The following is a 13,962-nucleotide window of genomic DNA, read 5'->3' as shown; positions in this document are numbered from 1 at the left end:
ACATCCCTTTGGAATCACTGCAATCATATCATCAATTTATAAGGTAATAATAAATATAAGCGCAGCGCTTATGAGTGTTCAAACACTGCTGACCGCTCAGCTGTCAATCAGCCGACCCTCACAAAGTTTCACATTAAATGATAATATATTTGAACAGTCATGGTCCTGTGCTTATTTCTGTCAATGTTCTGCATGAAGATCTTTAAAGGTTTCTACTTACATCACGATTTGCGGTGCGGCCGGTCGCAGTCTTTATGTAAAACGGGTATGAAATAAATTGATGCTGATGTCGGATAACGGGTCAACTGTTATTTTAATCGCGCGGATGCGGGTTATCAAACAGGACTGTGCATGACTCGTATAAGGAAAATGGAATGACAACATGAAAATTATAAAATAGCCTACATGTTTATATTCTGTATGAAACCACCATGGGCGCTAAACTTGCGGTGTTAAAGGGACAGTTCACCCAAAAATAAATTATAAATTTTGTTACAAACCTGTATAAATATCCTTGTTCTGATAAACACAAAGCAACATACCCTGAGAAATGTTAACAACCAAACCAAGCATGAGCCCCATTCACTTCTATAGTAGGAAAAAATAATACTATGGAAGTGAATGGGGCTCATGAATGGTTTGGTTACAAACATTCCTCAAAATATTTTCATTCATGTTCACCAGAACAAAGACATTTATACAGGTTTGTAACAACATGAGAGTTACAAACCTGATTTACAAATAAATTATACAGAATTTTAATTTTTGGGCGAACTATAAATCCGATAAGGTCAAAAATTAGGGTGCACCTAACTTTTGTGCTGGTGCACCTAAGAAAAAATGTTAGGCGCACCAGTGCAACCAGTGCAAAAGGTAGTCTAGAGCCCTGGCCGGTCATTTAAAGTAGTCACTCATCATCAGCCGACCCCGCCTAAACCATGTCCATGTATCTATGTGGTAAATTAAGAAAAAGGAAAGTAAAGTAATAAGTAGTGAAGTTACTTTTCAAATGCAGTAACTAGTAAAGTAATCTCATTACAATTTTAAGAAGTAACTAGTAACTAGTAACTAATTACATTTTTTGAGTAACTACCCCAACACTGTATATTACATTTATGCAGAAAGTTACTGACAGTTTCAGTCACCATTCACATTTATTGTAGGGACAAACAAACTACATTCTTCCATGGAAGAAGATCAATAGTTGTCTTAATTCCTTCTTTTGTTTTCCACAAAGGAAAGAAAAAGGTTTTGGACATTAAACGGTACAAATTTTCAGTAGATGATGACGTAGTTTCCTACCCCTTTCAGTGCCTTTGCAAATATATTACTGTAGCAGCTTATTTTTCTATAATACATAATGACAGATGTATTATGAACCTAAAATAGCTACATACCAAACCAATAAATGTCATTTTAGAAAATAAAATACTTTGATATATGACACACCGCTCTAATTCGTCACTGCGCAGTCATGACTAATGAATGAATATGTGCAAAAAATGAAAAAATTTAAGCCCTCGTGTTTAAAATAAGCTTGTGGGATTGAGATGATACATTACATCTCCTAATACGGAATTTCAGACCTTAGGAAATTTGGTTATCATCCATGAGGAGGCAATTGCAGAGTGTATTGCCATCTGATTATTCTACCTGATCCAGAAATGCAGATGAACCGGAATGCTCTGTTTTTGAAGATAAACCTTATCACCAGTGCAAACAACCAGGACTTTGAAGAACAGGAATTATTGGAAATTGGGAACAGTGCGACATTTGGGAATTGATTAAGTAATGTCCTCCCACACTGTAGTGTCTGCTAACCAGTTACCTACCAACCTTACACGTTAAGCGTTATCTTGTTTAATAGGCTATAAGTAATCTTCCTCTTGAATATCTATTAAAATGCCACACGCCTCGCACATGTTTTAAGTCAACGCGTGATTGGAGAAGCCTGATAATTCTAAACAATCCTTTATTTCTTGGCAAACTGATAAAAAACCTTTTAGGGCTGACTCTTAGGAAATTGCATAAAGCCAGACAATCAGAAATAGGAAATAGTGTTTTTTTTAATGCTCTTGACATTTTAATGTGCAGTATGGATCAGATGCTTGTGAAGAATCTGACGATTGAAACTAGGGCCACAGCCATGTAAATCAATCCATTTTGTGCATTTTTTGTCCTTTTTACTTTCCAAGTATCCTTTTATGTTGATTAATATTTACATTAAAATCGGATACTGGACAATCGTAATGATGTCAAATTAGAGTTAGGATCATTTAAGACCGCATGTGATGTCATCTAAGGGCTCATCATCACTAGAGCCAATGTGATGGATCAACCAGAGTATAGTATATCATATATAAGAGCTAATATGGTAGGGTGAGAAACAGAACAAAGCAAAAAATCAATAGAGAGGCAATTTGTTCATTCTAGCAATTTCATTTAAACTCAATCTTTTGGAAAATAATTCACTGAAGGATCGGTCTATTATTTCCAAAGTGTGATTTCTAATGTGTTTGCCTATATACCGAGTCTGCTGTGTTTTTCACGCAGGGAGATTACACACTCATATTTATTAGGCTGTTTGAAGGTGAATTAAATTGTTTATTTATTAGCTGCTAAAACAGTTGCTTTTCACTTGCACAGATCATATTCAACATTCAGTAATTAGCAAAAAGCAGATCACAGCTATACTTAAAATTCTTAAAATTCTCCACATTCATTTAAATAGACCATCTGCACTTCAATGTGAAAATAAGGTTAAAAACAATATTTTCATGAAGCATTCGTCTTTTATTTTCCTTCTGTACATAGCAGTATATGCTGATGAACAGTGCAGTTTTGGTTGTGTCTTTAGTTAATCAGTTGATATATCTCAAGCATAGACTGTAAAAAATATGGACGTAGTGTCTGTGACGTCAACCATAAGATTGGGAAGAGCTTTCGTGAAGCCAATATTTCAAGCCTGCCATCTTCACGCATCACTTGTGGATAACCGAAAATGGGCAAAAGAGGCTGGACGGGGGTGAAGCTTAGGTGCTGGTTGCTGAAACCACGCCCGCCTAGCTCAACAGTAGTGACAGCAGTGGCAGTTCACCCATCACTCACACCACGCCCTTAATTGTGCAGAACTGTAAGGCTTAATATAATTTAAACGGATGAGTTACAAAAAAATTCACCTCCCGCACAGTTGTCATGACGGGCAAAATTAGCTAAATAGACCAAAAACACTTTTTGTAAATGTATAATTTTCTACTGTAAAGTTGGGCATTTCGACATGGAATTGACACCCTTTTGGAGCCTGCCTCTAGCGGCCCGTCGATGAATTGCAGTTTAAGTCACTTCCGTATTTCGTTCATCAGAAAGATCGGACGGTTGCCACTCGATCTCAAGTCAAAGCAAGTTATGCCCACCAAAATCCCCAAACAGCATGCAGTATACAAATCTGTACAAAATTGCACTTCAAATGTTACTGTGCGTTCACACCAGACGCGAAGAGGCGTCAAAAACTTGCTATTTGCGCGTAGTTGGACTATTGAACATTTTGAGTTTACTTGCTTTATTCGGCGTGAAATTCTAGACAATCGAGACAAAAATTTGCGTCAAGGGAAGGGCTTATATAGCTAAAAATGACCTCCTCACTCACTTTCTTCCAAACAAGCTCCTTTTAATTCCTGTAAAAGTACGAAGATGTCTCGTGTAGCGATGATGATTGTCCTCCATTGTTGTTTTGTTTTTCTGCCTCCCCTCGCTTCTTGTAATCACATCACTGCTAGAGCAAGGTCCTGATTGGTTGACGCGGCACAAATGTAGGTTTTTCAACTCGTGTGGAAAGCGCCATCTGCGCTGTGCCATTGGCACTTATCGTGATGCAGGATGATTATTCGCGTCTTTGCATTGACTTAACATGTTAATCACTCATGCTTGCCGCCTCTTCCGCATCTGGTGTGAACGCTACATTACACTCTTAAATGCTGGGTTTTTTTCAACCTTGCGCTGGGTCAAAAAGGTACAAACCCAGCCAAAGATATTTCATATTAACAAGATTCGTCAGATTCGTCGTGGTACTGATATGAATGGGGGCATCGCAATGGTCAATAAGGCTGCTCTAGTCTCGACTTCCAGTAAAGAGAGCCTATTAGATGACATCTTGCTCTAACAAGACCTGGAGGCACTGCAAACATGGCCACAGAGTGACGCGACTTCCTGTCTTTATTCTATTACATCCAAAAAATGTTGGTTATTATGGTCCAGTCAGCACCTGTTGGTAGATACCAGAACTACACAATTACGCTAAATAAATGTTTAAAGGGGTGGTTCAATGCTATTTCATGCATTCTGACTTATTAACACAGTTATAGAGTTGTTTCCTCAGGCTAAACGTAGGCAAAGTGTCAAAAAAGCAGTTGGGCGTGTTACAGAGTATTTCTGTGCCAAACGCACTTTTCCGGGGTTCGTACAAGTTTCGGAAAGTTTTTTTCGATTACTGGTCCAGCTGACGTTTCAGGGGTTTCTATACGTATCACTTCTTTTTATGGGCACTTCCCCCGGAAAACCCCGCCCACCGGTCAATCAGTGGGAGACGCTAGAACTTGCAAACATCACATCATGCAACAGCTTTGTTTTAGTTTCAAAACTCAACAATGGCATGAAAGAAGAAGTGTGTTTTTGGATGTAAGGAGAAGAAAGCCAGCCTTTTGAAAACAATGGATATAGTTTATTATCCAGGGTAGCAGCGGAGTTTTTCATGTGTTTGATGCGCTGGATTTCATTGAAAAGTCCCAACTGGGTCATAAGTTGCATGCGGTAAGTAAGACTTCTGTCTTATGTTGGAAATAGGCGCATGCATATTATATAAATGACACGAACATGTAGTGAATCATAAGTTAAACAGTGTTGTGTTGTGTTGAATTACTCGTAGTAGCTCCTCTCGCGGGAGTAACTCCTCCTTAATTTTTTCGTACGCTATCTGAAAGGTTCAGTAAAGCTAATCTTTCTTTTATAAATCTGATTAAACTAAAGACTCTTCAGAGATATAAAAGATGTCATACTACTCTATAGGTACTCCAGAGTAACATTAGAAATGCAGAAACAGTGTGTGTTATGTGAGCTTTAACAACATGACGCAATAATGTTTCACTATTATTCACTACTTGTCAGAAGACCATTTATTTTGTTGGACACATATCAAAGTAAAACATTTCTACCACGTTTTTTCGATGACAATCACATGCAGATCAAATCAAAGTCTATCTCATTCTCTCTCGCTCTCTCTTCAGGCAGTCGCTGGTGAAAAATTAACCAGTAGGTATTGTTCTTTACAGGCGGTAATGAGACTGCTTTGTTTAAATGGCTAAATGATCCTCCATTACCCAAAGCTCTGGGTTCCCTCTGTTTTTCAGACAGTGATGAAGGTCAAGCCCAAAGCACACATCAGCACTTCATAACATGAAGAGTCATACAGTGTTCATTCAACTCTAACTGAACGACTTCACCTGTGACACTGGAAAACTCATTTAAACTCAGCTCTGCTGTGGATGAGTGCGTCAAAGAATTATAAGCCACATAGTACAGCGAGTATAAAGCCATATAAGCTGACAAAAAGGCTACAACATGTTTTCCAGACATCACAAGTCTTTACGTATCTGCCGACTCTGTGAGGTTTGCCATAGAAACTGGGACCTTAAACCGCACGATAAAAATTCTGACCTCGCCGTCTCAAACCACAGCTACACCCTGATCATCAAGCGTGGTTAAATGGAGCACCGTTGACTTTTTGATTAAGTTTTTAATAATTCACACCACACATTTTTCATTCTCTGTAAAGCATTGATAATTGCTCTGAGCACATGATGATCCTTACTACAGTATAAAATTTTTATGTTGCTCTGAATGGTTATATAGTAGATGGATTTTGTGTGTACATGGTCCTACTTGGCCGTGCACCAAATACTGGTAGGTTTAATGTAATCATGTGATGACTCGTTTTTTTAAAGCTACTGTACTGTATGTATACGGATGATCTTATTATATTCCTTTTGTGTTCGGGCCTTTCAACTGTAGCTCATCAATCTCTTTATCTTTTGAGTGGTACCATCATCAGACGGCGAGAACCAAATGAAAGTGCTGATCACAAAGCCAATGGGGCCTCAAAAACGGCAGTCGCTGAGAAAGAAAGAGACCGTAGCATCTGAGGCAGTGAGTTTAAATTCATTACTTCATTTTCCACACTGCTGATCTGATGGTGATACAGAGGGTTTGTTACTCCGGGGGTTATTTAAAGTCAGTCCTCAGGTCTGTTTCTTAGACGTGAGGCGAGGACAACAATCAGGCTGAAATTGAATCACCTTTGGGTATTTTTAAATCATTTATGCAATGCAAATTACGTTCTTTGCATTTCATTCTTCAAACATTTTGACGTCAACAGCTGCAGGAAGTTGCAGGTGCCGAGGGCAAAGTCCTTATCTGGAATCAATCATCCCAGCTGGGGAAAATTCCGACCTGCTCTGACAAAACCAGAGAGATTAAGGATCGAAATCAGATTTTCTTGTTTGTGAAACCGAGCCCAACGTGTAGAAAATCCTGTCTTACTTCACAAGACCATAAATCTGGAGGTAGGCATAGCAGTAGGTAATTACTCCAGCTTTGAGGACTAGGAATAGATTACTATATACATCATTATATGTGATTACATATTCTGCAGTAGGTCCTGTCACTGTTCGGAAAGAGATGGATAAACGTTCTCGGAGCATATATTATGGTACACACGAGTTTTTCGTGTTGAGTTGGAAGGTGTCAGATGTGTGAAGCTGAGAGCTGCGTCGATGACAAATGCTCAGTGAAGAACAAATGAAGTTATCTTTCATAAATGCGTGTCACAAACATAACACAAAATCAAAACAACATAATTAAGAACTAACACAAGTGAAATGCACTTATTATGGATGCCAAGAAACTTTACTCAAAAGCTTATTTTAATTTTTATTGTTTAACTATTCTTACTGACATCCAGACTTTACTGTACTTGAACTTGAGTTTTCAATATGAGCAGCATGGTTCGGTACGTCCGAAGAAAATGAGACAAATGCATGAATATGCATGCAAGTAAGACATGGCCGAAACACTCTTAAGCAAGTTTTTATTCTTTTTAATACTCAGCCTGATTTCAAGGAAATATCTTAGTATTTTTACAATTTGTTCATAATTTAATGAATTTGTATGATGCATGTAAAAAAAAGTTCGTTCAACTTAAAAAAAGTAATTTGGAGTTAATTCATTTTAAAAATTAGTTGACAATTTTTTTTACTGTGCCTTCACACCAGACGCTAAAGAGGCGGCAAAAACGCGCTATTCGCGCATAGTTGGACGCTTGAACATTTTGATTTTACTTGCTTCATTTGCACGTGAAAGTCTTGCATGAAATTCTAGTCATTCGAGACATTCACAGGTAAATTTGCATCATGGGAGGGACTTACATAGCTCAAATTGAGTAAACTTACCAGATTGTTCGACCTCCTCACTCACTTTCTTCCAAACAAGATCCTTTTAATTTCCTGTAAAAGTACGAAGATTTTTCAACTTGCGCGGATCACGCAGCAATGCTCAATTTGTGCGTCCACGCCGCGCCATTTGCGTCTTTGCATTGACTTAACATGTAAATCACTCTTGTTTGCCGCCTCTTCCGCATCTGGTGTGAACGCACCATTACCCACATTTTTTGCGTTTACAAATATTTTTAAGTCGAATTAAGTCAAAATTTTAAGGCAACCAAGTACATTTATTTTTTAAGTTGAACCAACAAATCTTTTTTACAGTGTGTGAATCGTACAATATATGTATGATTATAAAAATATAATAATGAAACCACACTCCAAACCCTGCCCTAAAGCCCAAAGTCACTGCGGCGAAAGCAGATAGTACTTAAAGGTGCAGTGTGTAAATTGTAGCGGAATCTAGTGGTGAGGTTGTGAATTGCAACCAACGGCTCAGTCCACTGCTCACCCCTCGCTTTTGAAACGCATAGAGAAGCTACGGTAGCCACCACCGGAAAAATGAGACAACTTAGTAACAAAAAGTTTGTCCGTTAAGGGCTTCTGTAGAAACATGGCGGCACAAAATGGCGACTTCCACGTAAGGGACCCTCGGTGTACGTAGATAAAAACCTCTCATTCTAAGGCAATAAAAACTTAAAGCAACACTAAAGACTTATTGCTCTTTGCTCCCCCTACAGGTTAGAAGCGCAATTGTTCATTACCACTGTCGTAAATACTGCAGCATAGCTGGCTCTGATTGGATTGTAGGTCTGCCGTAAAGCAAGTTTTTGTAGTTTTCACTCAAACTACAGGACCACTACCCGACGGTTGGAAACTTCTTTAGTGCGGTTTTGGCCGATAGAGGGCTGCAAAGCGAATGTGAAAGTGCCGTTCACCCTGTTTTGAGTGGATGAACCACTGAAACTTTTTTTGAAAACGTTATTTTAAGGTAAAAAAAACTCTTTGGTTTTGCTTTAACGGTTCATGGTAAAAAGGTCTTTATACACCCCTGAAAATATAGCTTTGTATATTATTTTGCATTTCTGTCAAGAGATCCTTTTAAAAATTACACACTGCAGCTTTAAATCAACAAATAAGGTTGTACACATTTTTAAAATACATTGTAAAAAATAGTTAATAAAAGTAAGTTAAAATGACTTGTAAATCCAACCCTATCTCATGAGAATCTGTACATATTTTAAGAGTTGGCTAATTCGTATAAATTCATACGACCATATTCGTTAGTTGCCTTGACCCCTGTTATGTTGGGGTTAGGTGCAGGGTTAGGGGCGGGGGTTAGGTGTTGAGTTTTGTTGTTGTTCTTTTTATGATAATCGTACGTTTTAAGGCAGCAAACAATTTTTTTCAGTGTAGTTATGAATTGCTGTGAGATTGTGTTGTCATATTCAATAAGCAATGTTTTAACAACTACTTGTCAAAATTTGCCCACATTTTTAAAACACAAACCTCCTCCATTTTGCATGCAAGAATAAGTTTTTCCTTAATAACGGCTCGGATATCGGTCTGGTAAGCACGAAACCAGCATAATTATACAGGACTTCTTTAACACCAATTACTTGACTATTCGACAACCCACAAACCAGTCAGTTTTAATAATACATGTTGTTTTGCACATCCCTACCAACCACCAGGCCTTTTTCCTGAAAGCACAGGAATAATTAAGCATGAAAGATAAATCTCGACGAAACTCCGGCACAGAGGTATTTATTGCATTTGTTACTGATAAACACTGTATAGCTTGGAGCATAGGAAGATAAAATCCTGAATGGATGCATGCTGTGTCACGTTAACGGGAGGGAGAAACATCAAAGCCAAGCCATTAAAAAGAGATCTATGGCCGAGATGGGTATCTCCATATCACAGGAATGATCAACATACAACGCTTACCCGTTTTCCACATATAGTGTCTGTCCTTTGGGAATTCCAGGTCCGACCGCACTTGCATCGCAGCGAGAGACACAGAAAGCAGAAGGTAGTTCCCGACACGCCATTTCTGGCCCGTTACACCCGAGTCATCTTTTAGAATCATAGTCCAGCCAATTGACGTCCTGTCCACTTTTAGTCCTGTCAGAAGAAACACAAACTGTGATTGTACCCTGAATACGCCAGCCAAGCATGACAAACAGCTTCAGGAAATCATTATGTTAATCACAGATATAAGTTAAACTAGTAATCCTTTGAGGAACATGAAATTGAGAGCAGGTGCTATTCAGAATCACAGAATGATCGGGATCACTCTTTCTTAAAAACGCAATTAATAGCATGTTATTAAAACCGTACGCACTGATGCGGTAACCGTCAAGGTAAACACAGACAGAGCCTTGAGTCTTTCAGCCTTGATATAATTGAGGGTATTAACACCTTTTTATTGCAACACGTTTAATTCTGTCCCCCGCCGCTGTAATTCATATCCTTGGGGTGAAGGATTAGCTCTGGAATCGCTGGCTCTCCAGGCATATGTGAGCAGGAAATTTAATGCATATCTGATTTTCAATGAACTTTTTTGCAAATGCTCTGAGATAGCAGTCATGGAGTCGAGCCAGTTGCTGTCGTGTTTCTTCTTTCAAACAGTAAAGCAGCTGTTTGACGACGGCGAACGCTGAACCGCCTGTGTTTTATATCACACAGTGATTGATAGAAATCTACACGCCATTCAAATGGCAGAAAACGCAATGGACCGGATCCACGTTATGCCGCTCACATATAATAAACTTTTCCATTGACAACCGAAATGGGAAAGTAACTCATTTAAACAGCTCTGCAGCACAAACCAAGGTTATTCATTGGTAACAGTCCCGCGGCGAGAGAGGAGAAATGGGAACCACTATATTTTACAACATCATTGTTTCGCTGATGGGACACTGCTCCGCATAGGCCAGTGTATTACAGTATTATCAGAATTAAAATTTTGATTGATTTTCCTCTTATGGAGGCAGCGCACAATGCATTACCTGCACACAATCTGTTCGAGACGGATAGACAGAATCTGTGTATTGATGGATGAATTGCCATCAAACTAAAATATGTGTTTGGAATGAGGAATTATTTTGATGTGATTTCTCAGGGAAAGGCTGCGACTCCCAATTGGTTTTTGGTTGATTTCATTTTGGAAAATTAGATTTTTATTTCATTGCATCGGCGGTGTTTCTCCGGCAGGAAAATCTGATTTGAGAGGAATATGGTGAGAGGCCTTGACAGCGTGAAAAAACATCTCTTATCCTTTAACTGCCCCCACAAGTAAATGTCTTGATGAAATTAGTTTCAAAAGGGTACACAGAGTTTTCCTTTCTACAGCTGGTTGTTTGGGAGTTTGGACGTTGGCCCATTGATTTTTGAAAGCTGATTTGGTTTAATGTTTGTATTAAAGTTGTTAAATTGTGATGATCTATAGAGCTACTGTAATCCAGAATCGACATTCAACATCTGCCATTTTAACGTTTTCAAAAAGCAGCATTCGTTCAAAATAAAGCTGAAAATGAATTATATGATTTGTATATGAACAAGACACTGCATTGTGCATTGAATACACAAAGTTGTGCATCAATATCTTGTGGGTGTAATCAATATATTCTGATATCTGAGATGTTTGCATAACCTTATGAATATTTAAACAGATTGACCAAATGTAAAGAACAATCTCCAATCAATACAAATGGTGCTTAGGTGTTTTCTTTGATTGTTTGTCTTTATAAAATGGCCTATTCTGTCACACATAAATACGCCAAGTGTGATTTGGAATCAGAAAAACTTAATTGCATTCTTAAATGTTTTACTGGTTAATATTTTGCAGATGCAACAGTATAGAAATAAATATAACAGATGGCTTTTTAATGAAGGACATTTTGAGTATACAAACAACAGCATTCGGTGTCTCCAACTCCCACACTCTCAGAAATAAAGATACAAAAGTTGTCACTGGGATGATACCTTTTAAAAGGTCCTGATATGTACCGTTTGTACCTTCGCGGTACCAGTTTGTACCTTTTAGGTACAAAAATACAACCCCAGTGACAACTTTTGTACCTTCTTGTTCCTTTTATTCTAAGAGTGCATGAATGAACTGTGAACCAGAATGTTATCTTAACAGCATGTTAATGGCATAATCAATTATGAATCAAGCATCTCATGTAGTTGTGCGTATTCATGCATACACTGTACTATATTGTAACCAAATAAAATGGATTTAGAATAAACAAATTTGTCAATGTTTGTTGTCATTTGTCAGATCAATGTGATTTAGGCTTAGAAGGCGCGTGCCAGTGTGTAGGCAGCAACAGTGGGAAGCAACTCAGATTATAAATATATTCATCCACCCATTCTCCAAACCCACGTGTACTCTGAAGGGTCACAAGAGGGCTTAAAGCAGATCTATATATAATGTAGAGCAAGTCTTTAGTGACCATATCATTATTTCTCAGCCTCTTTATTAGAATAAAACCAGATTTGTATGCAGTTTAGAAAAACTGAATAACAATATGAGCCAAAGTGTCAAGTATTTAGTGTGACCTCCCATTATACCTGAGCAAAAGCAGGAAACTGCACACTCTCTTAAACCAAAGTGGCATAAAAGCCTTATTTCTAATTTAAAAGAGTTCATGATGTGCTAAGTCCCAAGAGAGGTACACTAAATAATGATTTTTTTTAACCAAAAAAAAAGATGTATTGTTTTGAAAAAGGAGGGTTTTTTTTACAAATATTTTTGTATATATTTGAAGAGTTCCAAAATTCGAAAAACGCCATTTAAAAAAAATCTATTATCGCCAAATTCTTCGTTTTATGCTAAATCCGATATCCGCCGTGTTATTCTGTCATCTTTTCTCACTTTTTCCAAACCGTGTGTTTAAACAGCGCACCATTCCACAAATTGTTAACAACAATGGCAGCTCGTTGAATACACACAGGATCTAAGTTTTCCTCCTCTACTTTGTATTTCGTGATCAACAAACAAACAAAAACAAAATAGTAATTTTGATTGCATTGATAAACCTGGGCTGGTTTTCTGTGACAGGAAAGAAAGTCACTTGGGAGATGGAAAAATGCCGGCTGTTGCTTGTTCAGCATCAAGCTTCTGTCATGCTAACACATTGACCCCAGGGGATCTTATGAAAAACTTTCCATTATTTTACTCAAAGTCAACGAACATCGAGCAGGACCAAAACATTTTACAGCTGATCACTGTCAAAAAAGTTCAGCGATGACCCAAGGATGACAGCAGCAATGACATGGTAATTTATATGACGTAAGTGTTTTGATTAATGCCATTAATGTTAATTTCGTTTATAAGTGTATACCACTAGTCAACTAAATGAATATAACATGGCAAAGATGAATGCACATTTATACATTAAAGATGCAATTTGTATTATCTGCGCCGCTAGATGGCGCCAGATCAAATCAATAACAATGACGTAGATTAATGACGCTCTGAAGCAGCGTGGACTGATGGGATTTGTTGTCTTCAACTCAAACGCTGATGGCCATCAATCAGACAGGATCGAGAAATCATGTTACACATGAGGTAAAGTAAATGTTTACTACAGACATTAAGTCCCTATTCAAAACTTTTGACAGTATGACAAAGCCTTTAAATTCAAAAGCTCAAAAAACTTTTAATATACGTAATTCTGTTGTAAAGTATATTTGATTGTATTGTATGTTTTGTAAATTGTGATGTCCGTCTACCCCCTGTTATCTGTTAATTGTTCATCAAAATTGTTAAAAAAAGAAAAAAAAAGAAAAAAAATGAGGTAAAGTAATCAAGTTTTATAAATGTTGTGTTTGATGACATCGTTGTTTTTTTTTCATTATGTAAGGTTCAGGTAATGTTCAAAACGCCATTGTTAGTCATAGATGTTACAGTATTAGTCCAATACGATGGTTTGTTAACACAGCACAGAATTAAGTGTTCAGATGAACAAACTTACATAAAGCGAGTGGCCCGACAGACGCGATTACTTCTGCATTTGTCCACGACACTGTTGTCATGTGGTTTTTACGTCAGTAAAGGCCGTAACAAAGGGTAACGTAGATATTAACAGGCCACTGCACTGCCCCGTGTCACTGTTTAGGGCAGCAATTTTCTCATAATTTACAAGTAGTTGAAAACATTATAAATATTGTTAGTAATCAGCTGGACAAAATATATTACACCGGACTAGTGGTTTTTGGATATTTCATTGCAAATATCTTACAAATTGTACCTTTAATTCAAGAGATTTATAGCATTTTGAAAAAAAAACGCATTTTGTGGAAAAAACATAATCAGTTTTTATAATAAATCTTTGAAAATCAAATTATGGATTTAAATTTGTAATGTTATTATAACCTAAAGATGCTATGTGAAAGTTTGTAACAGAAAATAGTGGTTGTCATCTTGTCACTTTCTTAGTATAGAAAACAAGTTTTTACC

At 37.5% G+C, this 13,962-nt stretch overlaps 1 protein-coding gene across 3 annotated transcripts in view; it reads right to left on the bottom strand.

Annotated features, from left to right (window-relative positions):
• Positions 1 to 13,962, bottom strand: part of thsd7ba (thrombospondin, type I, domain containing 7Ba) — a 346,688-nt gene that overhangs the window by 188,258 nt on the left and 144,468 nt on the right. For all 3 annotated transcript variants that reach the window (XM_055214506.2, XM_055214508.2, XM_055214507.2), the window contains one exon: positions 9,441 to 9,617. In XM_055214506.2, coding sequence (XP_055070481.2) covers positions 9,441 to 9,582 — 142 coding nt within the window. In that variant the 5' untranslated portion in view covers positions 9,583 to 9,617. The remainder of the gene's footprint in view (positions 1 to 9,440; positions 9,618 to 13,962) is intronic.

Source organism: Misgurnus anguillicaudatus, chromosome 17, assembly GCF_027580225.2.
Source record: "Misgurnus anguillicaudatus chromosome 17, ASM2758022v2, whole genome shotgun sequence".
Taxonomy (NCBI): Eukaryota; Metazoa; Chordata; class Actinopteri; order Cypriniformes; family Cobitidae; genus Misgurnus; species Misgurnus anguillicaudatus.
The sequence above is the reverse complement of the archived record's forward strand: the minus strand, read 5'-3'. Positions and strand labels throughout refer to the sequence as shown.